The sequence below is a fragment of the Brachypodium distachyon genome, chromosome 1, assembly GCF_000005505.3.
Source record: "Brachypodium distachyon strain Bd21 chromosome 1, Brachypodium_distachyon_v3.0, whole genome shotgun sequence".
Lineage (NCBI taxonomy): Eukaryota > Viridiplantae > Streptophyta > Magnoliopsida > Poales > Poaceae > Brachypodium > Brachypodium distachyon.
This window is the reverse complement of record NC_016131.3, coordinates 67050651-67072982: the sequence shown is the minus strand read 5'-3', so window position 1 is coordinate 67072982 and position 22332 is coordinate 67050651. Positions and strand designations below refer to the sequence as shown.

Here is a 22332-nt window from a genome sequence, read left to right as displayed (position 1 = left end):
CCCGAGCGGCTGCTCCCTGCTCTGGCCCCGGACGTCTCCGGGTGTGCAGGGTGCGAACCCCCGGGGGTCGCCCGAGACGCGGTATGCTCCTGGTGCCGCTGTCGCGGAGCATCCTCGGCCCGCGACTCAACCCGCTGCCCCGCGCGGGCGGCACCATGCGTGCTCGCGCGACTGGCCTCGGCACTGGGGGCAGCCGGTCCCCTCGGCCGATTGTCGGCAGACGGCCGAGGAGGCGGGGGAGGCAGCTGTGTTTGTTGCACCCTCAAGGGCTCGGGGTTCTCCGGAGCCCCGACTCGGGTCGCATGTCATGCGACCGCGTGTGCGCCGCTGGGGCTTCACGCGGGTCTATACGAGGATCACCAGACCGCTTGGGGGGCATGGTGACTATTCTCGTCGGCGAAGAAGGCGAGGCCGACGTCGATGCAAACGATGCTGCCGGCGACCACCGGCAGGCTCTTCTCCCGCGCCCCCTACCTGGTGCGCCAGATGTCATCGCACGGTGCTCCGACACCGGGGGCGTGCGGTCACGGCCCCCTTTTAGGTTCGGTAGGGGCGTCGGGGTTCGCCCCGGCGATCGCCGGCTCAGCCGATGATGGCCCTGCGGGGCCGGCGAAATGATGTATTATAAGTGCGCGCTAATCAAGGAACAGATACACGCACGTTTTTACCCAGGTTCGGGCCACCCGAAGGTGTAAAACCCTACGTCCTGCTTGTCTGAGCTGATATTGGTTGTGAATCAAGTGTTTACAAGTTGCCGGGTAAGTTCCCGGGTACTCTCTCCCTTTGGCTAGGTACTCCTTACTATTCTCTGCTAATGCTAGAGGCTAACTGTGGGCTGATCGAACTCAACCGAACCATACCGTCTACTGGAACCAACTGAGATTCCAACCCTTTGACCGTTGGCGGGGGTCCTCCTTTTATACTCAAGGGGATGACACAGGTGCCACGGTGCATGGGCTACAAGTGTCGAGCGGGGAGGCATACAACTCCCCCCCCCCCCCCCGTTGAGCTGGTGGCGCGCATGGACGCAACCTCCGCCGCTAAGGATCTAAAACCCTAGAGTAGGATTGGATAGCCACTGTTTGCATGATCTTGACGGGTAACGCCCCTCCTGTCGACTCATTTAATGAGCCGTGCGCCTTACTACTTGCCCTGATGGGGCCGCGCACCCCACGCCCGCCACGCACCCGCGTGGCGCTGTTGATCTGCTCACTGGGCCCCACACTTGAGGCGGGGGCCTGCTCCCAGGGAACCCCTGTCCCGGCAAGTCACTCCCCGGGAAGCACCCCCCGGGAAGCGGCTTCCCGGGAGGTGCCCAGGCGGGAATATTTCTCGAAGCCCCGCTAGTCCTTCCGGGTTGGTAGCTTGCCGGGCTGCTCGTAGCCGCTGCCCGGGATGGAACTTCCCGGGGAACTCAAGGACGGGGCCCACGCGTCGCGCAGCGGTGGTACCCCGGGTGCCACTGGTGCGACATAGGGTTAGGGATTTGGTCAGGCATGGGGAAAGGGAAGGGGGTCCGGACGATTTGAGATGGAGGGGAATGAGATCAAATATATATTTTTGCAAAAATATATAAACCGACTCGGCCAACTAACCAGTCCACATGTCAATCAATCTGATCACAAGGCTTACGACTAGTTTATGCCAATTTTGCAATAGTTTTTTGAGGTTGAACTAAAATGCTGACACCTTTCAAATAGTTGAAACTCTAGTGCAATTAGCTCTGAAAACATCTAAAATGCTGACACCTTTCAAATAGTTGAAACTCTGGTGCAATTAACTCTGAAAACAACAATGTACTATTAGCACGTGCGAACTCAAATCGCAGTCATCGAATATGACAGAATAGGCTTCGCAAGAAAATAAGCGGAGTATTGTGCAAAGTTAGGTGCTTTATCGCAGGCTGCGGGATGTGTACGAGTCCAATTAAGGTATCGATCCTTGTTTTGGATAGACGAACGCTTTGTGACTGTGCAAGACTTTTATCAATTTTCTGTTCCATTCTGTACACACATGTCTACCGAAAAAAAGTGCTTATGTGGCTCCAGCAAAGACTGACACATCCCAAACCCCGCATGTTTCATTTGCACCGAATTGAACCTCCGATACTACATTTTACGCTTGAGATGCATGGAACCTTTTGATCGAGATGTTCGGTTTAACGAAAAACGAACACGGAAGTAGTAGCAGGTGTAGCCTTTTTTTTCTTCTTTTTTTCTTTTTTGACTAAACCGTTTGTAGGATGACTCTGACATCTTTTCCGGACGTTTGCCTATACAGTAGCTTGCGTGGCCCCGGACACGCATGAGCTCCGATCAGGCCATACCAACGCGGCAATGAATTGCATGCCGGATCGACGATATAGAATGGAATTATGGAAATCATCCAAAATATTTCCAAAAGAGAGTTCTGTGGGTTGTCCACTTCTACAACTACTCTTTTTATTACCTAAAAAAAAACTACTCTTTTCCACTTAATCTGCGTACTGTATGCTGTGTAAATGCCTCAGGACAGGAGCAATGAATGACGCATGTGCAATGAAGCTAGATACTAGCCTTCGTAGTCGTAGAAAAATGGAAATGGAACAATGTACTATGCATAGACATGGCACGACCTTCAAAGCTCGTGCACAAAGAAGGAAACAGCACGTGAGCTCCACTCCGTTTCTTCTTACGGACAGAACCGAGTGGAAGCTGACAGAAGCAAACGAGCTTTTGCGAAGGATCGACATACAACACACCACCTTTGTGCGGCGAACTGCATACAGTACCAACGTGTGAGACGTACGGCCGGAAGGGAAGGGGGGCCGTCGTGCCGACTGCCGAGCGCCTTCGGATTTTGCTTTGGGAAATTTCCATGCCAAAAGGCCCAAAAGCTAGTCGCAGAACATGGCGATCATATCAGCGGTTGATCCGACCTTAATTAGATTAGTGGTTGTGTAGACGGTTGGCACTTGGCAGTTGGGACGGAAGATCATGCTAGGCCACGGTATGGTAAAAGAGGTAAGGATGTTTGAACTACAGTGTCCACTGTAGTTCGGATGTAAAATTGGGTTTCCGGCTTTCCGCTTATCTGCATGCGCAAGTCGTGTACTCGATTCCGTCCGGAAGCATGTGACTTGTATTTACAAATCAAATCCATATCGCTTATTTTCGGACGGAGAGATATCATTTATTTTCGGACGAACAGAATATTTAGGATATACTCCGAACCATTCTGTTCTTTCGAGAGAGCACGGGGGCGCGACCATTTGCAAAAGTTGGCACGTGTCAGTGCGAGTAATTCAATGGATTAATTCCTTTCAGCTTTTGTCTACTCCGGTTACGTGAGAGAACAGGGTACCGTGGCTGGGTGTTGTGTACATGCATACATACGCAACATTGCACGTGTGTACCAGTATGTACATTGTTCATTTTCGTATCCGTATCACAACTGAACTGGGCTCGCTTCTCCGCAAGTTTACGGGTGCGGGCTTCTGAAAGGCCCAGGGCTCGCTGCAGAAGCAGGATTGCGCAGGTTATGGTTTTTTTCTTTCTTTTTTTCAGAGCAGAGGCAAAAGATTTGCCTTTCCCTTAACACCGATTCATCTGTTAGAATGGTAAACGGGCCAAGGTACAAGTCTGGCCAACAATGTTTTAATTTCTTTTTAAATACCCTAGGGGCGGTATGCGAGTGATATGGTTTAGTATCATCTCATTTGCTCTTGCTACACGCAATTGTAACCAGCTAGAGGTATCATATGTGAGAGTTCATTAAGCGAAAGTGTATAGAAGTGATGCCGAATTGCTGCTGCTGCCACATCAGAATAAGCTTAATCTGAACAAAGCTTTGCGGCAAATAAAGAAAGGAAGGGAAAGGTTATCTCTATTACTTGCTGACTTGGCTACGGAGCCCATCCGAAGTTCATGCAAGCAAAGAACCAAATCTGTTCTCCTTCCAGTAATGTACTTTTTGTTTGATTTAGTTCCTTTTTCCGCACCTTTTTAATGGAAATTTGTAGAATATAATTGGGGAATTTCTAGAACTCTAGATAATTTCTCTAGTGCATGTGCTTTTGATGCTCCACCTCAGTCTCCAACTTGCTGAAACATTGCAGTGTTCAGCTGAACTTATTCTTCTAACCGGAACTTATGCACCTTATGCAAACCGTTGCCCTCTCCTCCTTTTGTAGATCGATTTTTTAAGCAATTATGAATTTGTTATTTTCATTTGGATGTCAACGAGTTGTGGCACTTATGCACCTTTAATTTCAAAATGGACGTGATGTCGCAGTCTCACTGTTGAGAGAAAGGAGAAGAGGAAACGGCTCGGGCATGGTCGGTGGCGAAGTTAGATAAGAAAACCATTGGGTTCAATCCCTTTAATTACGGTGTAAAATTTCACTAATGATTAAATCAAGGATTAGATTAATGAAGAAATTACATATTTTATTTGGTTCATTTGAACCCAATGGTTCTATAACAGCTCTGCCACTGGGCATGGTGAAAATCGGGAGCGGAAGAGTATATGAAGGAATGGCATTTTTTGTAAATTTGGGACTGGTGGGGATATTATGGACGTGAGATTTGTATCAGCAGCAAAAAAACATTGTACTTTCTCGCAGTGGAATAGATACATGTATGACAATTGAAGTCCGGCATATGTATGATACGACTCCAAGCCGTCTATATTACAATGACGAGGCGATCCCAATGGTTCTAGTAGGTAGTCATACGATGGTCGTATAAGAAGCGTAGTACTCATAGCATTGCTGTTCTCACAGCTTGTTTATAGCTGTCATTTGGTTTGGGCCTGAAAAGCTCACGTAAAGCCCAAAGGGGCTCGAGCCATCCAAACTACTATTGGCTCTGTTCTTAAATATAAAAAGTACTAACTTTATTTTTAAGTCAAAGTTCTTCAAGTAGAACTCAACATTAGTTTCATTATAATATATTTTCATATTATACTCATTTGGTATTATAGATTTTGGTAGACTTTTTTTGTAAACTTGGTCAAATTTTAAAAGGTTTGACTTAGGACACTTCTTATATTCCCTACATCCCATATTAAGTGACTTTTTATTACATGTATCCAAACATATTTTAGTATATAGATACGTCCATATTTAGACAAATGTGAGTCACTTAATATGGGATGGAGAGAGTATTTAGAAATAGAAGCATTACTGTTTTTAAGTATTTGCTTGGTGTTGCTGAATTTCTTCAGTCTTTTCGCAAAAGCAAGTCATATTGTAGTCACTTTTTAGAACAACGATTTGGCCTTATTTATTCAACGAATATAATATAACTGATTGGAAAAGCTATATCAAAAATCTTTGAAGCCAACTTCTCAAGCTGCGCCAATTGCATCTTGATATATTTCAAATCTCTGGTGACAAAACAGTAGAAGACCAAACCTGCATAAGCTGGACTAACCTTGTAGGTTTTACTGAGCCGCATGAGCCGCCCAGATCAGCGGGTGAGAACTTAATATCGTTGAATGTGTGGTGGTCGGGGACACACCCCTCGCAAGACAAGTTGTCGAACCATTGAATCATCGCCGAAGTGACGATGTTAAAAAAGAGATGGTCGCTCGGGATATCTTCAAACAGGCTGGTTGGCGGTGTACTAGATGCCTAGATGCATAATTTCGTCTTGTTAGAGCTATTTCGTTGGCTTATCTTTGTATCGACTATCACTGATCAGTGAATTGTAGATTTTTGATCACTTTGCAATAAAAATGGCTGTGTGCATCCATTGATGCAGAGGCCGGGGATCGCTTCCCCTTTTCGGAAAAAAAAAATACACCGTTGACAGCATTAGAATCATTTTAGGCACCCGTGCAGGCCATTTCAGCTCTTCGGCCTCCATTTCTCTTGGAAGACTTTTACTGCTCTAGGAAGCCAGACGAACCACTGAACCAGGGACCATATTCTGGGACCTGCACTGCAAGCACTAACCACTGAGGTTTTCAAAGATTAGATAGATTGGATGCATTTGCCCAGCAAGATTTTCAGCAAAGCAGATACAAAACCTCCCTCCACTTGATTATCTTATCCTATAATCCCCACAATTGTTGGTTAAGCTATACCTATCATTCTTCCACTAAAATCTCATGGCAAATCCACACCTTTCTGCCAGAAGATACGGGCATCACCAAGCACCAAACCTCCATGCATTCATGATCCATCGTGGAAGTTGCAGATAATTAGCCCTAGCCCAATGCAAATTGCACATGAAAAGAGCATCCGAATCCAATTAGGCAATTAAGGTAGTCCCATTCCATGCTTTCACTTTACTGAAGAAAACATGACTAAACAGAGCCAAAAGCAAGCCAGTAAACACCCCCTCTTGGGTATAAGTACGACCTTGGAGGGAGAGCTCAGATTCCCCTTCTTCCACCTCCACTCTCCAGTCTCTGTCTCTCATCCTAATCTTGATAGTTTATGGGTGGTTGCTCACTTGCTCCAAGCCCCAAGACTTCTCTACCGTTCAGGCATTCAGCTCATCTCTCGCCACTGTGCTGTACCACAGTACTAAACTAGTAGTCCTAGAGCTGGACTGCCGGCACTATAACACTGCCCTCGCCGTTGCCGAGTAGCACCAATCAGAGCTACATTGCTTCAAGAACATGGCAATTCAGAGAGTCTGCGTCGTCGTTGCGCTGCTCTGCATATGCTTGAGAGGTAGGTAATTCGGTCGCCGTGGACTGTTTCTTGATCGGTAAAATTGATTAAAGCTGCGCAGAGTTCTTGCCACTGTAGCTGAATTGATCCTTCGTTGTCTTTGTGTGGTTCAGAGGGTGGAGCCGTGACATTCACATTCGTGAACCGGTGCACGGGGACGGTGTGGCCGGGCATCCTGTCCAACGCCGGGACGGCCCGGATCGAGCCCACGGGCTTCACGCTCCCGCCCGGCGCGGCCCGCGCGGTGCCGTTCCCATCGGGCTGGTCGGGCCGGCTGTGGGCGCGCACGGGCTGCGCGCAGGACGCCGCGGGGCGGTTCGCGTGCGCCACGGGCGACTGCGGCACGGGCTCGCTCGAGTGCGCCGGCCGCGACGGCGCGACGCCCGCCACGCTGGCCGAGTTCACGCTGGACGGCGGCGGCCACAACGACTTCTATGACGTGAGCCTTGTGGACGGCTACAACCTGCCCATCCTCGTTGAGCCCGCGGGCAGCAGCAGCAGCGGGACGACGTGCGCGGCGGCGGGTTGCGCGGCCGATTTGAACATGCGGTGCCCCGCGGAGCTCAGGGCCGTGGGCGGCGCGGCGTGCCGGAGCGCGTGCGACGCGTTCGGAAAGCCCGAGTACTGCTGCAGCGGCGCGTTCGCGAACCCCAACACGTGCCGCCCCACGGCGTACTCGCAGGCGTTCAAGTCGGCCTGCCCGCGCTCCTACAGCTACGCCTTCGACGATCCCACAAGCACCTTCACGTGCGCCGGCGGTCGCGACTACACCATCACCTTCTGCCCCGTCGCCACCCCAAGGTCCGTCCCCGCCAACGCCCACCACGCTGCTTAACTACTGCATTCAATAATTATTGAGTACGGAGTATTAATTTGCTTTGGCGTGACGTTTTAGCCAGCGCGTGCAGTGGTTGATTACTCGTGAACTTAGTCATGACAGCGTCTGAGATTTGCACGCGCGGTTTGGTAAGCATGGGTCAGCTGCTTGGGGACGCGAGGACGAATTGGCACGGTTGGTGCCTCAACAGTGAGCACTCCATGTCACCTTATCTCGCATTTAACCACAGATAAACATAAGTAATGGGTGCAAGTGCGATATTTTTCCAATAGGCCATGCTTCGCTTTCTAAAGAATACGCCATGCTGCTGAAAATGGTAGAAGGCGACAGTGAAAGTGAGGGGTTTGGAAATTGCAAGATAATATGATGTAATGATTAGGCTGAGTTAGTAGTATATAGAGAGTTGGTAGATGTCTTATTCATCTTGCACTTATAGTGGGTGCTTAACCTGTCGAGGGAGGTTTGACCCTCTGTGGCTTCTCTCTTACTGGCGTCGGTTTGCATGTCAACGTTGTGTCAGGGGCCCAGAGCAGGCCAGTCATTTTCTTATCTTGTGATGTCAGAAGATACTAGCCCACGGGGGGTAAGGGCGTCATATCTGATACCTGATGTCACCATGACAGTAATTTTATTCGACGGAAAGGATGCAAAGAAAAAGTTCAAAGACAGCCGCTTTCAGTAACACGAAGGCGCTGGATAATTATTTTTTTCTCCTTCTGAGCTTCTGATCGTCAAACTCACAGTAATTTTTGTGGCAATGTGATGAGCAGCCTGAAGTCCGCGGGTGGAGCAACGGTGACACCGACGACGCCGACGATGCCGGGCCCGAACACGTTCGGGTCTCCGGTGATGCCGAGGCCGACAGGCGGGCAAGGCGGCGACGACGGCCAAGGCGTGATGCTGGGCAGCAACTCATGGCTCGCCAACCTAGCCACCGGCCACGCGTCGGCGGCGACGACGACGTCAAGGATGGCAACGATCATGGCAACGCCGGTCGCACTGTTCATGCTCCAACTGATTCTATAGGATTAGATCATCGGAAGAACCAGCCAGCCAGTCATTAAACACAAACGGGCAAGCAGAATTTTGGCCAAGGGAGAAGAACGTTGCACGTCGGCACGGGCCCGCCCGGAGCGAAGCGAAACGGGCGCGCTCCCCTGCCGTTGCTGCCTCGATCGCTGAAAGAACGGAAGAAACAAAGAAAACGGGGGCCGATGGAATCGTGCACGGTGGGGAGCAGAAGCCCCGGCAAGCTGGGGAACCGATTTGATTTGACCAAGATCGCATCACGCCATTGTAAAATCCACCATCCTTTTTTTTCTCTCACTTCCTCTGTTTGCGCCGTTGCAGAGTTACAAAAGAAATATACTACTGGTAGAAAAGATTATTTCACAGATTATGTTGCAAGGAAGCTTTAGATGAGTCCAGGAGCGATGATTATATAAGCACTACTCGCCGTCCGGTTCCTCGGCCTAGTGGCAAACCAACTGTCTTTTTTAAACTACGACACGTATCGGTATTCCGTATGCACGTTACGATCAATCAGGCCCAAGTCCAGATCGTTATGATGACAGATCTCTCTGCTCCGGAGTAGCATGGTGGTGCTTACCCTATATTTGCTGTGACTGATTTTGCCATCTTCCCGGACGTGGCAATTCCATTATTTCAGACAGTCTAGCTAGTACTAGCATACGGAGTATATAACAGTACTCTACCATAGAAAATGTTTTTTGCAGCCGATGATTGATACACTGTCTATCAGCTACTCCACCCATTTTCGTAATTCTTGTCTCAAATTTGCCCAAAAATCGATATATCTATTCCTAAAAAGCGTCTAAATACATGTAATATTTCGACGAGAATTATGAAATGGAGGTAATACTAATAAAGGAAAACGAAACGAATGGCCCGGTAATGGCCGAGTTGGCTGCATGGACAAAAATACAAATTATACACTGCCTTGATATAGTTTATTGCCTACAGCGTGCCGTTGATGGCGCGAGCTTCGGTGTTGGGCACATGGGATGCGCCATCTGCATGCGAGGACCAAATCAGATGCTGGAACGGCGGGGGCCTTTGCGGTTGCGGACGAGGACAATGTAATGGACATGGTGGTGGTGGCCGTTCATTTTGGTTTTGGTCCACTGCTTTTGATGAGTGAGGCCAAAGGAAGAAGGTTCAGTGCCTACTGTTGTTCTCTGCCTACGAACGGCGTACCGCCAGCCTATCAGAATCAGATCACCTTTTTTTAGATGATGATCGATGGGTTCTCACAGTAGCCTACTGATCTTGCTTGGGAGGTTCAGGTGAAGGCAATGGGTAGGTTTCAGGGAAGCTCATACCTAACATCCAATATTCCGCTGATCCACGCGATGGATCATGGATGCGACATATATGCACGGGTTACCTCTTACCTGCATCAGAAAGGGATGAGACGGTCGCGATTTATTAGCTTAGAGATCCGTCTTCTTTTCGTGGCCAAATCGACCGGTTTCTCCGATTTGGCACCGGAGCTGATGGACTTGGTCCACGAGACTCCCGCGAATTTGACTTAACCTGGTGCTGCAACGACGCAGGTTACTTTCAGCCTTTCAGGCACCTATCAGGATGAACTGAGCTGACGACGCCATTGCCTGGGGCTGTCAAGTAACCGCGACAAGGATCGGCCACCGGCCGGCCGGTCGTTTTCCTGCTCAAGAGTAACTGCCGATTCAGGTATGTGACTTGGATCTTTCGTCAGAATACAAGCTCAGTTGGTTCACCACTGCAGCTAGGCAGCTAGCTCAGCCTCAATTAACAAGTAAACAAGACACAGATTGGCTCGGCACTATAGAAGAAGAAAAAACGGCCCTGTGAATGCGTTTAGGTATGATCTGAAGTAGACTATGAGAGACCAGTAAATGTATGGTCAGCACTGTTGTGGTGCAGTAATGCTGAATTCCTGATCCATCGTGCAATGCCATGAGCAAAAAAGAAGCTACCTTTCGAGAGGAATTTCCATGGCATTCCACACCTTTCTGCACGAAGATACGGACATCATCAAGCACCAAACCGTGATACAATCCTGCCTTCCTGACCCATCGTGGATTGTCTTGGACAAAAACAGTTGTTACAACCTCTCTTCTGTCAAATAGCATTACTTGGGAGGTTGCTTGCACGCTCGTTAAGGGTTCACCTTTTTAGTTGACTCCCATGTTGCTTATGAACTGAAAGCAGGACAGATTTAGCTGTGATTTCAGTTTGTTAAGCCAGACTAGGGAATCTTGAGCCAAAAGTTGAGTGTGCTGACAACATTCGGGTGGTAAAGGATCCTAAGAAAGATCTTTTTCGGCAGCAAAAAGGGATATACTTGTAAAGAGAAGGAACATGGCAAAGAACAAAGTAGCGAAAAAAATGAAAAGAAAAGATCTGGTGCTAACTACAGTTAAAACAAGCTACTAGTACCTTCGACAGATCGACGATCATGGAAGGAACATGCTTTCCTCTGCATTGCTGTCACACATGCCTACCATTATACCATTGAAACTGTGCCTCAATTTTTAAAATGTGCACGTAATTGCCAAAACGAAAGGGGGGTGAGGCATTTGCAGTGCACGAGACGTCACATTCTTCAGACCATGCTTACCAAAATTCGATCTGGACAATCTCCCGTATGAGAAACGAGACAAAACGTGCGATGGAATCATGAGATGAATACACTGTTTCTTTGCGAGAATGAGATGAATAATGGAGTTAATGCAGTAAGTATTACAAGTGCAACAGCAAGCTCCGCTCGGCTTCTTCTAGCTTTTTTGTGTGTTTGCTTCTTGAATCTGAAGTACCACTGTATTTGAGAAAAACTGAAGTACCACTTAGTTACAAACCTAAGGAAGAAAGATCCACATAAGAAAAACGAGCATAAACCTCATCCTTCCGACAAGCCATAGAAGCTCAATATGGTGTTCAACACCCAAGTATTTCGAAAGCTTTTTACAAAGGTGGATGGCTTTTCCTCGTATTGGCATTGCAATGCAATGTGCAGAAAAGAAGCTACCTTTCTGGAGGTGTCACTTTGTTCAATGAATACGCACATTCCGTCAGAGACGGGTACCCTAGGGCATATACGAAGCTCATAGATGGGGGACTGACAAGAACGCTGGACCTAATCAAATGAAATTAAAACAAGCACACGCGAGGGCATCAACGGTGGCCCATCCGAAGCCGCTGAAATATCAAATGGTTGATATCTGAATACTGTTGATAGTTGCTTTCATGTACTGACCATGCAAACATTTTTCCTGGCAATGAAAACCAGTCGCATCACAAAATTAGGATATCTGTAGGTGAGCTTGAGATCTACCAAACCTTACGTCCGTACCCACACAAGTTGAGAAGCACCAACAGCAATGTGGCTGCCTGTGAACACTTGCTGGCAATTTCTGAAGGTTGCTTTCGCACAGTCAGCAACAGGTAAGCTGTTGTTAGAGCAGTCAGATAGTTAGCAATTGCATTTGGACAATCTGACGAGGCATTGACGCGAGGCCGTGATGCAGCAACCACTCGAATACTCGATTAGGGATAACGCATGCCGTCAACTGAGTTAGACGCAAAGTCAGAGAAAGTTGCTAAAAATAATATTAGTTTCAACCAGCAACATTAATCAATTTAGATAAATTGAAGCACCAAATATAGTTAAATATTTTCCATTGCCGACTATTAAACACTAAAGCATGCTAGTTCGGCCGCAGTTGTTGAAATGCCCGACCGCAATGCACCCCACCTATGCAAAAGCAGTTAACTGATTGATAATCGAGACATACTGAGGAGGAGTTATTAGTACATCGCAGTTGCATAAAAAAAAAGTTCTGACTCAAAAGTTCAGCTACATGACGAGTAGGCTCAGTGACAAATGATAACTGATACGGAGTATATTATATTACCCTGGCAGAAGGATATAGATGGACATTTTGAACAAAAGTTAAGCAAGTATATGCATGCACATCAGTTGCAACCTATCCGTATAGGGATCAAAACTGAAAAAGAAACGAGCAATCTCCCTCCGATCCATAATAAGTTTTTTGGATTTAGTACACTTTTACTATGGAATGTTCACACGATATTCAAAATATTTTTCTTTTCTGGATATGCGTCATGGTGTGACATATATCCTTGTAAAATTTGTGCGTGTATCATCTCTCTTTCTGTCACTTTAAGAAAAAAGGTGATGATAGGAAAATCAACCAAGAGTCAATTACAGACACTACACTGTTGTATTTGATAGAGAAGAATAAAGAATAGATAAAGCTAATGCATGACAAATGAGCCCATCTAAGATCCAACAAAATCTCCAAAAGAACTATTTTCACTAAAATTGTCTGTTAATTCTGACCAATAGAGGGTAGCAATGCTCCTTGTTATAGTTGGGCCAGGATCTGTCGTCACCTGCCGCATATTTTTTGTGCAGATTCCAGACAATGGGATCATAATTCTCTATCAACTCACAGCACAAACCATATTCTTTGATTATTTCTAGGAACTTGTTGAGTGAGTCACCTCTCTTCGGGCTCAGAAAAATGGCCTGCGAGGTTTCTGAATACTTCAACAAAGATTTGACTACCCGGGCAAGACTTTGATGGAATTGCTTGAAAAATGTGCTGCAGGACAGGTGAAATGTGAATAAGATAATCACAAAAATCTGTCACTGCCTGCTGTTTATATTTTGGTGCCTGACAATAGAAGTATAACCATTTCTTTATTTTGATCGAATTCATATCAAAGAAGGGTCCGGTCGAAGGGCAGATGAAATCAACCAACATTTTTAAGATATACTAGTTTCTAAAAGAGTTTAAAAAAAGAGTTTTCCTCACAATAAAAGGAGCTCTCACGTTTTCATCTAGACAATAGCACTAGCTGATTACATGCATTATGTAATGCGAAGCTTACTCACAGTTCCATGCTACAGGATATCATGGATACATGGAAAGACACTTCACACGAGTGGTTGCTAGATTAGAATTCAAGATTAGGAACGTGGTAAGGGCTAGAACATACCAGTCACTTGCGACAATGATGTCAAAAGAGTTCAACATGTCTGAAGCTTGCTCTTGATCCCAATGCAGTATCATAGATTTAACCTTCGTTCTGCCAAAAGTTTCTGCATTCATGGATATGTTCTGCTGGATATCTGAGGGTTAATGGCTTACAAATACCATAAAAAGGTAAAAGGGTAGGACAAGCTGATCTGCTTTGCTGTTGGGTTAAAGTAGTCACAAGAACACTTGTAGAATGCAGCTCATATTACATCAATACTGTCTAAGGAAATTTAAATTATGCAACAGCTTATGTACTATATAACTGATTAAGAAGGATACATTCAACTACTTGTGGGTTCCCATCAGAAATAACAACCTCATCAGCATTTGTACTGGCTGCAATGACAAGTCCAGCTAATCCATAACCAGATCCAAGTTCGAGCACCCTTTTGCACCTATAATGAGTTTAAAAGGCAATCATCTGTGAAATAACAGTATATGGATTTGAATTTAGTCAAAACAGTGAGATAGTGCTACATAGCATAATGATTTGCTTTGTTTTTTTAGCTAACGGGGGACAACAAAGATCTATGACTAGAGATTTGTATGCTAGAATAAAATTTCAGCCCAAAGTTTTAGATAGGATTCATGAGAGCTCAAAAGTGTTAAAACGAAGAACAAATTCAAGTTCAAGGAGCGAAAGTGAAACATCTTGAATTGACTCAAATAGGAGCAACTCAAGTTACCCAAGCATGCTATACCAATCAGTAGACCTGAACATAGCTGAGTGTGTCACATGGGTAATACACCTCACAACAAACCTGAACATATCCGAATGATTGATGCAGTAGAAAGCAAGGACCTCTTCTGATGGCCAACAACCTTAAGGGAAAAACACAACCATAAAATAAAAGCTGAGCTTGGCTTCGACATAAGATGGAGAGTATCACATGAGAAGCACAGTGGAAGAGAACAAATAAGTTGAAATTTTCAGAATTGTATGTTATATAGCATTCCTACTCCCTAAGCTCTAGGTTAACCATAGTAGGACTTAAGCGATTGATGACCAGAGAGCAGCATTGCATGCAGTCTCTGATCTCACAACAACTTAATACCCTCTGGAAGCTAAGCCAGTTAGGTGATTTACTAGAGATTAACAAACTACTTTCTATTTTGAGGGCATTAATCTTCTACTAGATAAGTTTGAGAGTCTGTTGGATGTGTGAGAGCACCATTTCTATTCCAAACAGGAAAGATCTGCACATAGGGGTCTTGACTTAAACATCTGACTCTGCCAAAAGGACAGGAAAAATAAGTATATAAAATGGGCAAGGGACGAAACAGTTCGTATTTTGCATATGTTTACATTCTCTCGTTTTTAGAAAAAGCTGTTTCCATTTCCTTCCCACAGAACGTATCATCCTATTCCTTCACATAAAAACCTCTTCAAATTGGCAGGAAGTAAACTGAGGACAACAAGATTGCAATGTAGATGAGGTAAGCATGACCAAATAGAGGAACGAAGGCTAACAGATAGAATTACACAATGTACGGCAATAACAAAGACAACAGATCAGCTTCAACAAGAAACTTACACACAAGTCCAGTAGTGTCAATATTGTATCTGTTTGAAGCCTCAATATCATTTAGTTCAAGGGAATCCTCTCTTCTGTATCTGTAACCAAACAATTAAATGATAAACAACAAGCCAACCTTTCTAGTTTCTAGTTCGTGGAACACATCATGGGTAGCTTTGTATCTGCACACAGCACTTACTGCAGCAATAGAGAACAGTAGGATTCCCAATTATCAGAGAAAAGGTAGAAGATCAATGTGTGTGTGTATTACAAAAAGAGAAAACTACATTTAGTATGGCAGTAAACAAGGAGGAAATAGTTGACTGCTTACACTACATTAACTTCAGGAGAACCTCCACAGGGCAGCTTATAACAAATATTGACATCTTTTTGGCATCCCACGCCATTTTCATTTCCATTTAATGAATTTTCTTGTGATTTACTCAACAGTGAAATTGGCAGTGCATGACATTCGATAAGGTTAAAACCTCGCGATGCCTTTCTGGAAATTTCGTTGGTATCACCTTTCTTCTGCTGCTCATTAGAAGTTCTCTCTGCATAAATTAACCAGAAAAGCACCAAGTTAATATAAAACCGCAAAATGTTAACTAGTAAAAAGTACAGATACGGAAAATTGATATGTGAGGTACTTCAAGTTGGAAAAACTAAAAGAGAAACAAGATTAACAAAGAAAGGCAGTTGCCTCAGAAGAAGCCAATCATCCGAGTAACATTGAAAATAAAGGAAATCACCATCGATTTTGTCCTATAAATAGCTAATATGGACAGTAAACAAGTTCCTAGCACCCATATCTAATCTTTTGAATCAATTGCTCAACTATACACATCAACAGCAAGTGCCAGTGGCACAAAATATTTGTGTGTTAATTTATAATCTGCACACAAGAATTCAAAGCCGAAATTCATCTACAATGGTGTGACATCAGACTCACCTTATAGATGTCATCAGTGTCATGTAGGATTTTTGTTGAGTTGCAAGAGAGAAAACGAAGAACGAAAAAGTCGTCTTCCCTTGATAACGGAAAGATTCCTTAACACCTATAACTATCTTCTCCATTGTACAAGATATCCTCCTTTCGTCGCGTGTTCTCCAATTTAATTGTTATCAACACATATTTTTATATTAATGTGAGCTAGAGAAGACATTAGTTGTATAGCTAAGTTCTCTTGTCTACTTGAAGGACAGAAGAGAAGATCTCTTCTTAGCTATTTTAGATGTCCTAAGTCGTTTGGACTTTGAAGCGATGGTTTTGAACAAGCACGTATCTTGATCTGATGAAATGCAAGTCGTTAAAGCACAAATGCCAATGCTCCCCCTAATATTTTTTTTTTGACGGACCTCGTCACGAGGGCAGGGTGCTCCTACATTTCATTAAGAAGAATAGAATGGCTCCGTTTATAAGGGAAACCGAGCTGAAGAACGAACAATGCACAGCTTATTCAAGAAAATTCGCAGAAAAATCCTGCTCCCCCTAATATTACAAAAGTAGCAAATCAAGAGTTCCAGCTTCACCCTCTCCTGTTTAACCAACAAGAGAGTACCGGTGCTAGTTCGCTCATATGACTCGGAGAGTTGGACTGCGAGATGCGTTACTCACTGTGCCCCTATGTGGAAGTTACAACGTCTTTCGGATCACCTAATATCGGCAAATCAACCGGAACCGGACGCTGAACGAAACGAATCGAGTATAAAAGCTGCTGCGGTGAGAAGGGGGTGAATCGGTCGGACCTGATGCGCGGGAGGATGAGGAGCGAGCGAGCAGAGCGCGACGAAGGATGCCCCACCGCAGGCTCGCATTGGAGGCGCCACGGTCAGGAGCGGTTGACTGCGGCGGCGCCGGCGACGGGGAAGGCGTGGAGGATCCCATGGGGAGGGGTGCCCGAGAGATGTCTGGTTTCCCTTGTTTGTTTTTCCTCGGGAAGCACCGGAACGGAATCCACCGTACCACGCGGCTGCACCGAGCCACATGTGGATGGTCCAATCAAACCATCTTGGGACCGTTGTGTGATTGTGTCTGGCTCTGATATCTCCTTTGGCTCTTATTATTTGAGCTGAAATCCCGGAATTTATTTTAGATTCTGGAAACCAATTTATTAGGCTAGTATGAAATTGGGCGCAAGAAATTAAATCCAAAATTTCATGTGATTACGGTTATGCCTAATCTCAATTCCTCTCTAAAGGACATCTTTTTTTTTGAATTGTCTCTCATTCAATGGATCCATGTGACAAGACAAACATGATTTTTAAATTCAGAATTCAAATGAAACCATATAAAAATTTGGAAATCCCTGAAAAATTGCATGGCTTGAGAACGCGATAAGAAAGTTGTTGTTGGGGGATTTGAGCATTTTTACACTCCCTTCGTGCCGAAAAGGTAGGGGTGGCCTGTCGTTTTGCAAAAACAGTATTAACGTATGTTCGAATCAACTCGCTACATCTGTTTAAGTACCCGCAACCCCCTCGTTTTCGTCTCCTCCCATGCTCGTCTCCTACTCTATGTACAGCCTGCTCATCCCGCCGCCGCCATACTTCTCGTCTCGGCGGCGCTCCACCTCTACTCTCTACTTGCCTCCGCCGTGCTCCTCCCCCTTCCCTGTGCATCACTCTCCTCATGAAAGAATTGCTAGCGACAACTGGCTTCTTTTGGCCAAGAATCGCCCGATCCGGTGGGGGCGAGACTGGTGACAAAGGTTGAGGTTGAGGCCGGCGCCTGCACGGGGATTTACAATGGCTTCAGCGGGCCCACCGCCGCCGATTACCTCTTCTCCAACCTCTACATCGCCGTGCACAACAAGCTTGACCTCACATCCTCGGCGAGGCATCCCAGGAGATGAAGCTGTTCAAGCAAGACATGGTGACTGTGAAGTGTAATTGTACTAAATTGAATATGTTGAAGTTAATTGTAAATGTGATTTGTGAAGGCAACCCTCGCGGAAGGAGTAGAAAACTGTGGCAGTTTTAAAGGATCAAGAACGAGTTAAGAAACTGATAACCTGCTTTTTTACAACAAGTTACAGTGTAAAACAAGTTCACGAGTGATGGTTCGTAAACTGAAAATCTCGAGAACTCCCAACAGCATGTGAAGGCGGGGACGGGACTCTTAACAGCATGTCAAACAAATTGATGCAACTTTACCCGGTAATACAACTACTGCACAGTCTACACTAGTAGTTCGGTTATAACACTGCCCACGCGCGTGCGACGAAATGTCAGGGGAGCTACAAGCCCAGAACAACGAGCGCGGAAAGTAAACAGCATGGCTCCGGCTAGAGAGGGTCTCATATGTGAAGGGTGATGTGCCTGGTCTCGTCCCCTGGAGACAGCGAGAACGTGGACTGCGCGGAGCTGTTGCCGGAGCTGACGGTGACGACGTACTCCCCGAGGTACCCGCTGAAGCTGTAGGCGCCGTGGGCGTCCGTGTTCCCGGCGGCCTGCCCCGTCTGCCACTCCTGCAGCAGCCGGTCGACGACGTCCCCCACGGGCAGGTTCTTGAGGTCCCAGTCCGTGAGGCACATCTGGTAGCACCCGTTCTGGTGCAGCGCCGTCCACAGCATCACGCCGCTCACGGCCGGGTGCGAGTAGGCCTCCCTCAGCACCTGCTCCAGGTACACGGCCTGCGTCTGCGCGTCGAACTTGTTGTTGATGTCGATCTCCGTGAACCAGATGGGCAAGCCCAGCGTGGCCAGCTTATCCAGCACGGCCCTCATGTAGGGGATGTTGGGCTTGGAGAAGTGGCCCTCCAGTCCGATCCCCTCGAGCACGGCGCCCCCGGCCCTGAGGTCCTTGAGCCTTGCCACGTACGCGTCCACGGTGGACGACACGTCGTCGCAGGTCTCGATGACGTTGTACTCGTTCATGAAGAGCGTGGCCAGCGGGTCGGCGTCCTGCGCCACGCTGAAGAACTCCACCGTCGCGTTGGGGCCCAGCCGCTGCTCGTAGAAGTTGTAGTGCAGCATCTCGTTGTTGACGTCCCAGTGCGCGAACTCGCCGCGGTACCGCGTCATGAGGCTCTGGATCCGGGTGTTGACGGCGGAGCGGAGGTCCTCCGGGGACAGGCCCTTCACCCAGCGAGGGGTCGCCTCCTGGTTCTCCCAGAAGATGTTGTGCCCGCGCACCATGACCCTGTGCGACCGCACGAACGCCAGCATCTGGTCCGGCACGTCGAACCGGAGCAGGCCCGACGCCGGCTCCGTCGAGTACCACTTGAGCTCGTCCTCGAACACCGCCGCGTTGAAGCGATCCACGAACCATTTCTGGTAGGCCTCGTTGCCCAGGATGGTGGACGCGATCGCCGACCCGAACGGGAAGTCCTTGGCCGTCTGCTGCACGGAGACTGATGCCCCCACCACGCGGCTACCTTGGGGATCGGCCACGTGGATCGTCGCCATCCGCTTCCTCCTCTGTTTGTACCAAAATAAGGTCAAGTCAATCACTCGGGCACAAGCAGATCGTTCGTTCAACTGGGAAATCGTATTGGCACACGTCTCAAACAACAAGTACCTTCCGGATCGTATCTTTTTGGTGCATCGCCCATTGATCCGTGGTGAAGGGCTGCAGCGAGCCTCTCGCGACGGTGATCTTCATAGGCGTCTTGTCAGCATTCTGTGAAGCGAAAAATTAACAACGGGCGAGAAATTAAGCACCACATTTCAAGGGGGAAAGTACATCTCTGTAACGTGAATGTGACAGTAAATGGGCGAGACCTGAAAGAAAATGACAGAGGTCTGCGTCGGCCAGTCCAGAACGAAGCCGCCCTTGAGGAACGACCAGCAGTCATTCCTCGCAAGAACTGTCCCGATGCACCTCGTGCCGGAGTTGTCCGGGGCCAGCCTCGCTGTGATCAGAGCCGAGTCAGACCCTTCCAGCCTGACCCAACCTGCATAACGTAACGAGGAATATGATTGAAGCTGCCGGGACGCACAAAATCAGCTATACTACTGTAGTTTTTTTACTGAAAAATGAAGGTGGGTATAAGCGGAGCTCACTTGAGAAGGTGTACATAGTGGTCTTGTTAAGGTTGTATACCACAAACGCCGGGGACAAGACGCCGGTCTCCGTCGTGTGGTAGCCTGTCGGGTCGTCACTGTTGCCGTACTTCAGAATCCCGCCGTTGTACAGCGCCGGTTCCGGCTGGCCTCTGCACTGAAGAACGCCATGTACATTGCACAGGTTAATAAACAGTTCATTCGTCGTCAGAGCAACACACAAAAACTTTCTTCAGTCCCTCGTAGTACTTTTTTTTTTAATAATAGAAGAGAACACTCTGTCGGCTTCTGCAGGCGAAGATGCCCAGAGTCTAAGGGTGCAAACGGGATCCCGCGAAAGTCCCGCTTCTAGTTCAATTCTCAAATCTCCTATTCAAATTCTGAAGAAAATTTTGAATAAAAGATTTGAAAAATGAACTAGAAGCGGGACTTTCGCAGCATCCCGTTTGCATCCCTACCAGAGTCCCTTATTGTTCGTGTTGTAATCATGGACCGGAGAGCGACAGAGCGACACAAGAGACACAGGAGGTCATTTGCCATTTTGCCGTATCAGTTGGTCGGTCTGGAAACGCATGTTAGCGTTAGGCTCGCGCGTGTGTACAGTCCGACCGTGGCGCTTGACGCCTTGCGGAGCTAGGCTTCCAAAGAAGAGCATCACAAACATGTCATGATACTTCCAGCCATTTTAGAACGTAGCAAAAGCTAATACTTGAAGACAATCATGCCACGAAAATTGTGTTATACGTACTAATAGTTGTCACTTGTTGTCCTATAATGTTTATTCTTTGCAATTGGCAGGTCAGTGCAAGTGGGCGTGTGGTCTCCCATCACACGCATGGAAACAAAACTGAAATAACTGAAGAAATCGTCAGGTGCACTGTAGCCTGTAAGAAGGAAACAATATTCGTGGTCCAATGGATTTGGGCGTCGCCATCTTTTGCCCCCAGCACTCTCCATCAGGCCTTTACCATCCTAGCTAGTTCTAAGTTCTAAACCCATATAAGTTAGAAGAGCAATGCCGCTGATAAACAATGCAAGAATCACTACTGACAAAGTCCAGCTTTAACAAACAACACACTGTCATGTCAGCAAAGACCTTGTGTTAATTACTGAAAGCTACTTAACTTGTGGAAATAAGAAAAGATCGTTCAGTAAGACTTACATCCGTGTAGGCAGAGTAATCGTACCAGCCATCTGCATGCCACCCAAAGGTTTAAACAATGTTACATACCCTGATATTCGCTTCACAGATCAAACGAGAGGCGCAGAAAGGAAGAAATGCGTGAGAAAGAGGAAGAAACTGACCAGGAGGCACCGCAGCAACTAGCTCGTTGCCGCAATGCACCATCCACGACACGAGAAACAATACCACATGTTTCAGAGCGGAGACGAAGCTATGACTCCTCCTCATCTTTTTACAGCGCGGTCCTCTCTTCCACTCGGCTTCTTCGTCTGCTCAACTAAACTGCTCTCAAGCTACCTAGCTAGTCTGCTAGTGACCAAGGCTGAAGAATGTATGTGTACCAGTTATGATCACTGCAAGGAGAGCTAGGCTACTCCATGGCTATATATAGAGCTGGACGAAGGGAAAGAGACGGGGGCATTTCGGCGTCTCACGTCGTCTGTGAGCTCCCGGACGCGGTCGCTTTATCGTCGCACTTGGCGACCTGCCATTGGCGAGCTGGTCACGGGCCGTCGTGGGCACCTACCGCGGAGCTCTGCAAGGAGGAATGGAGAGCGGTGCGTCGCGTGCTCCGGTTTGGTGCAGTGGCCTTGTGGTGCTGCCTTCCAACACCGGCCGGGCCTCGCCAACACCACCATCTGTTCGGCTAGTGGGTAGGTTCACAACTTCACATGCATGTACGAACTCGCCGGCCCGTAAAGATCACAGGTCCTGTGAACGATGCTTCGACTTATTCTCTTGTCTCGTAGCGCTGGTCTCGTGCTCAATCGTCCGCCCATGGGATATATATTGTTCATTCCGCAACAGTGCAGACCTGGAAGTTTCTTCTGTTGTTTTGTTCCCGGCATTGAATTGCTCGGTCCGTGCACACCTTAAACTCGAGTGGCGGTATAGCTCACGGTTGCCGATAAAACTGTCACGTTAGTTTGTTGTGATGCCGTGTGTCCGTGTGCGCACGAGTCATTTTTGAACTGACGTCCACTGGAGGTTCATTGTATCCCCTGAAAAAGGTCGAGTACCTAGTCTGTCTAGGCCTAGCAAGCCAATTTATCG

The 22332-nt window shown here is 47.2% G+C and overlaps 3 protein-coding genes and 1 non-coding gene across 9 annotated transcripts; 1 reads left to right on the top strand and 3 right to left on the bottom strand.

The window, feature by feature from the left end:
* Positions 1-6003: 6003 nt before the first annotated feature.
* LOC100844611 (thaumatin-like protein 1) lies at positions 6004-8913 on the top strand. Of its 3 annotated transcripts, XR_002961596.1 has the most exons (4): positions 6004-6664; positions 6778-7465; positions 7560-7691; positions 8273-8409. XR_002961596.1 is itself a non-coding variant. In XM_024456571.1 (3 exons), the coding sequence occupies exons 1-3, from the start codon at positions 6610-6612 to the stop codon at positions 7609-7611; spliced, it is 795 nt and encodes a 264-aa protein (XP_024312339.1). In that variant the 5' UTR covers positions 6005-6609; the 3' UTR covers positions 7612-8202. The 3 variants fall into 3 exon arrangements, 2 of the variants coding, with proteins under 2 accessions (XP_024312339.1, XP_003558366.1); XM_024456571.1 differs by lacking the exon at positions 8273-8409 and having other exon boundaries at positions 6005-6664; positions 7560-8202; XM_003558318.4 differs by lacking the exon at positions 7560-7691 and having other exon boundaries at positions 6028-6664; positions 8273-8913.
* Positions 8914-11385: 2472 nt separating this feature from the next.
* LOC100845530 (calmodulin-lysine N-methyltransferase) lies at positions 11386-17097 on the bottom strand. Of its 4 annotated transcripts, XM_014896557.2 has the most exons (8): positions 16840-17097; positions 15422-15644; positions 15109-15188; positions 14335-14395; positions 13853-13968; positions 13533-13665; positions 11860-11956; positions 11386-11779 (listed from the first exon to the last, which is right to left on the bottom strand). In XM_014896557.2, exons 1-8 carry the CDS (start codon positions 16976-16978, stop codon positions 11714-11716), a joined length of 915 nt encoding a protein of 304 aa, XP_014752043.1. In that variant the 5' UTR covers positions 16979-17097; the 3' UTR covers positions 11386-11713. The 4 variants fall into 4 exon arrangements, with proteins under 4 accessions (XP_014752043.1, XP_024312338.1, XP_014752046.1 ...); XM_024456570.1 differs by lacking the exon at positions 11386-11779 and having other exon boundaries at positions 11940-12076; positions 16840-17093; XM_014896560.2 differs by lacking the exons at positions 11386-11779; positions 11860-11956 and adding an exon at positions 12123-12261 and having other exon boundaries at positions 16840-17095.
* A 977-nt stretch (positions 17098-18074) lies between these two features.
* On the bottom strand, positions 18075-21878 carry LOC100841372 (anti-sigma-I factor RsgI6). The gene is made up of 6 exons (XM_003558307.4): positions 21402-21878; positions 21259-21290; positions 20097-20253; positions 19815-19987; positions 19612-19713; positions 18075-19511 (listed from the first exon to the last, which is right to left on the bottom strand). The coding sequence occupies exons 1-6, from the start codon at positions 21505-21507 to the stop codon at positions 18390-18392; spliced, it is 1692 nt and encodes a 563-aa protein (XP_003558355.1). The 5' UTR covers positions 21508-21878; the 3' UTR covers positions 18075-18389.
* Positions 20413-20546, bottom strand: MIR5185D (microRNA MIR5185d). The gene has a single exon (NR_126977.1). It is a non-coding gene; the product is annotated as a microRNA MIR5185d (primary transcript).
* Positions 21879-22332: the final 454 nt, after the last annotated feature.

Excerpts from the sequence above, each read along its gene's own strand:
- LOC100844611 (XM_003558318.4), top strand. The coding sequence starts at position 6,610 with ATGGCAATTCAGAGAGTCTGCGTCGTCGTTGCGCTGCTCTGCATATGC. Across the intron at positions 6,665-6,777 it reads GCTCTGCATATGCTTGAGAG|AGGGTGGAGCCGTGACATTC; the intron begins GTAGGTAATTCG and ends TGTGTGGTTCAG. Across the intron at positions 7,466-8,272 it reads TGCCCCGTCGCCACCCCAAG|CCTGAAGTCCGCGGGTGGAG; the intron begins GTCCGTCCCCGC and ends TGTGATGAGCAG.
- LOC100845530 (XM_003558321.4), bottom strand. The coding sequence starts at position 16,978 with ATGGGATCCTCCACGCCTTCCCCGTCGCCGGCGCCGCCGCAGTCAACC. Across the intron at positions 15,645-16,839 it reads CTCATCCTCCCGCGCATCAG|AGAGAACTTCTAATGAGCAG; the intron begins GTCCGACCGATT and ends TAATTTATGCAG. Across the intron at positions 14,396-15,108 it reads TGACACTACTGGACTTGTGT|GTTGTTGGCCATCAGAAGAG; the intron begins GTAAGTTTCTTG and ends TTTTCCCTTAAG.
- LOC100841372 (XM_003558307.4), bottom strand. The coding sequence starts at position 21,507 with ATGAGGAGGAGTCATAGCTTCGTCTCCGCTCTGAAACATGTGGTATTG. Across the intron at positions 21,291-21,401 it reads AGTTGCTGCGGTGCCTCCTG|ATGGCTGGTACGATTACTCT; the intron begins GTCAGTTTCTTC and ends GGTGGCATGCAG. Across the intron at positions 19,714-19,814 it reads CCTCTGTCATTTTCTTTCAG|AATGCTGACAAGACGCCTAT; the intron begins GTCTCGCCCATT and ends TTCGCTTCACAG.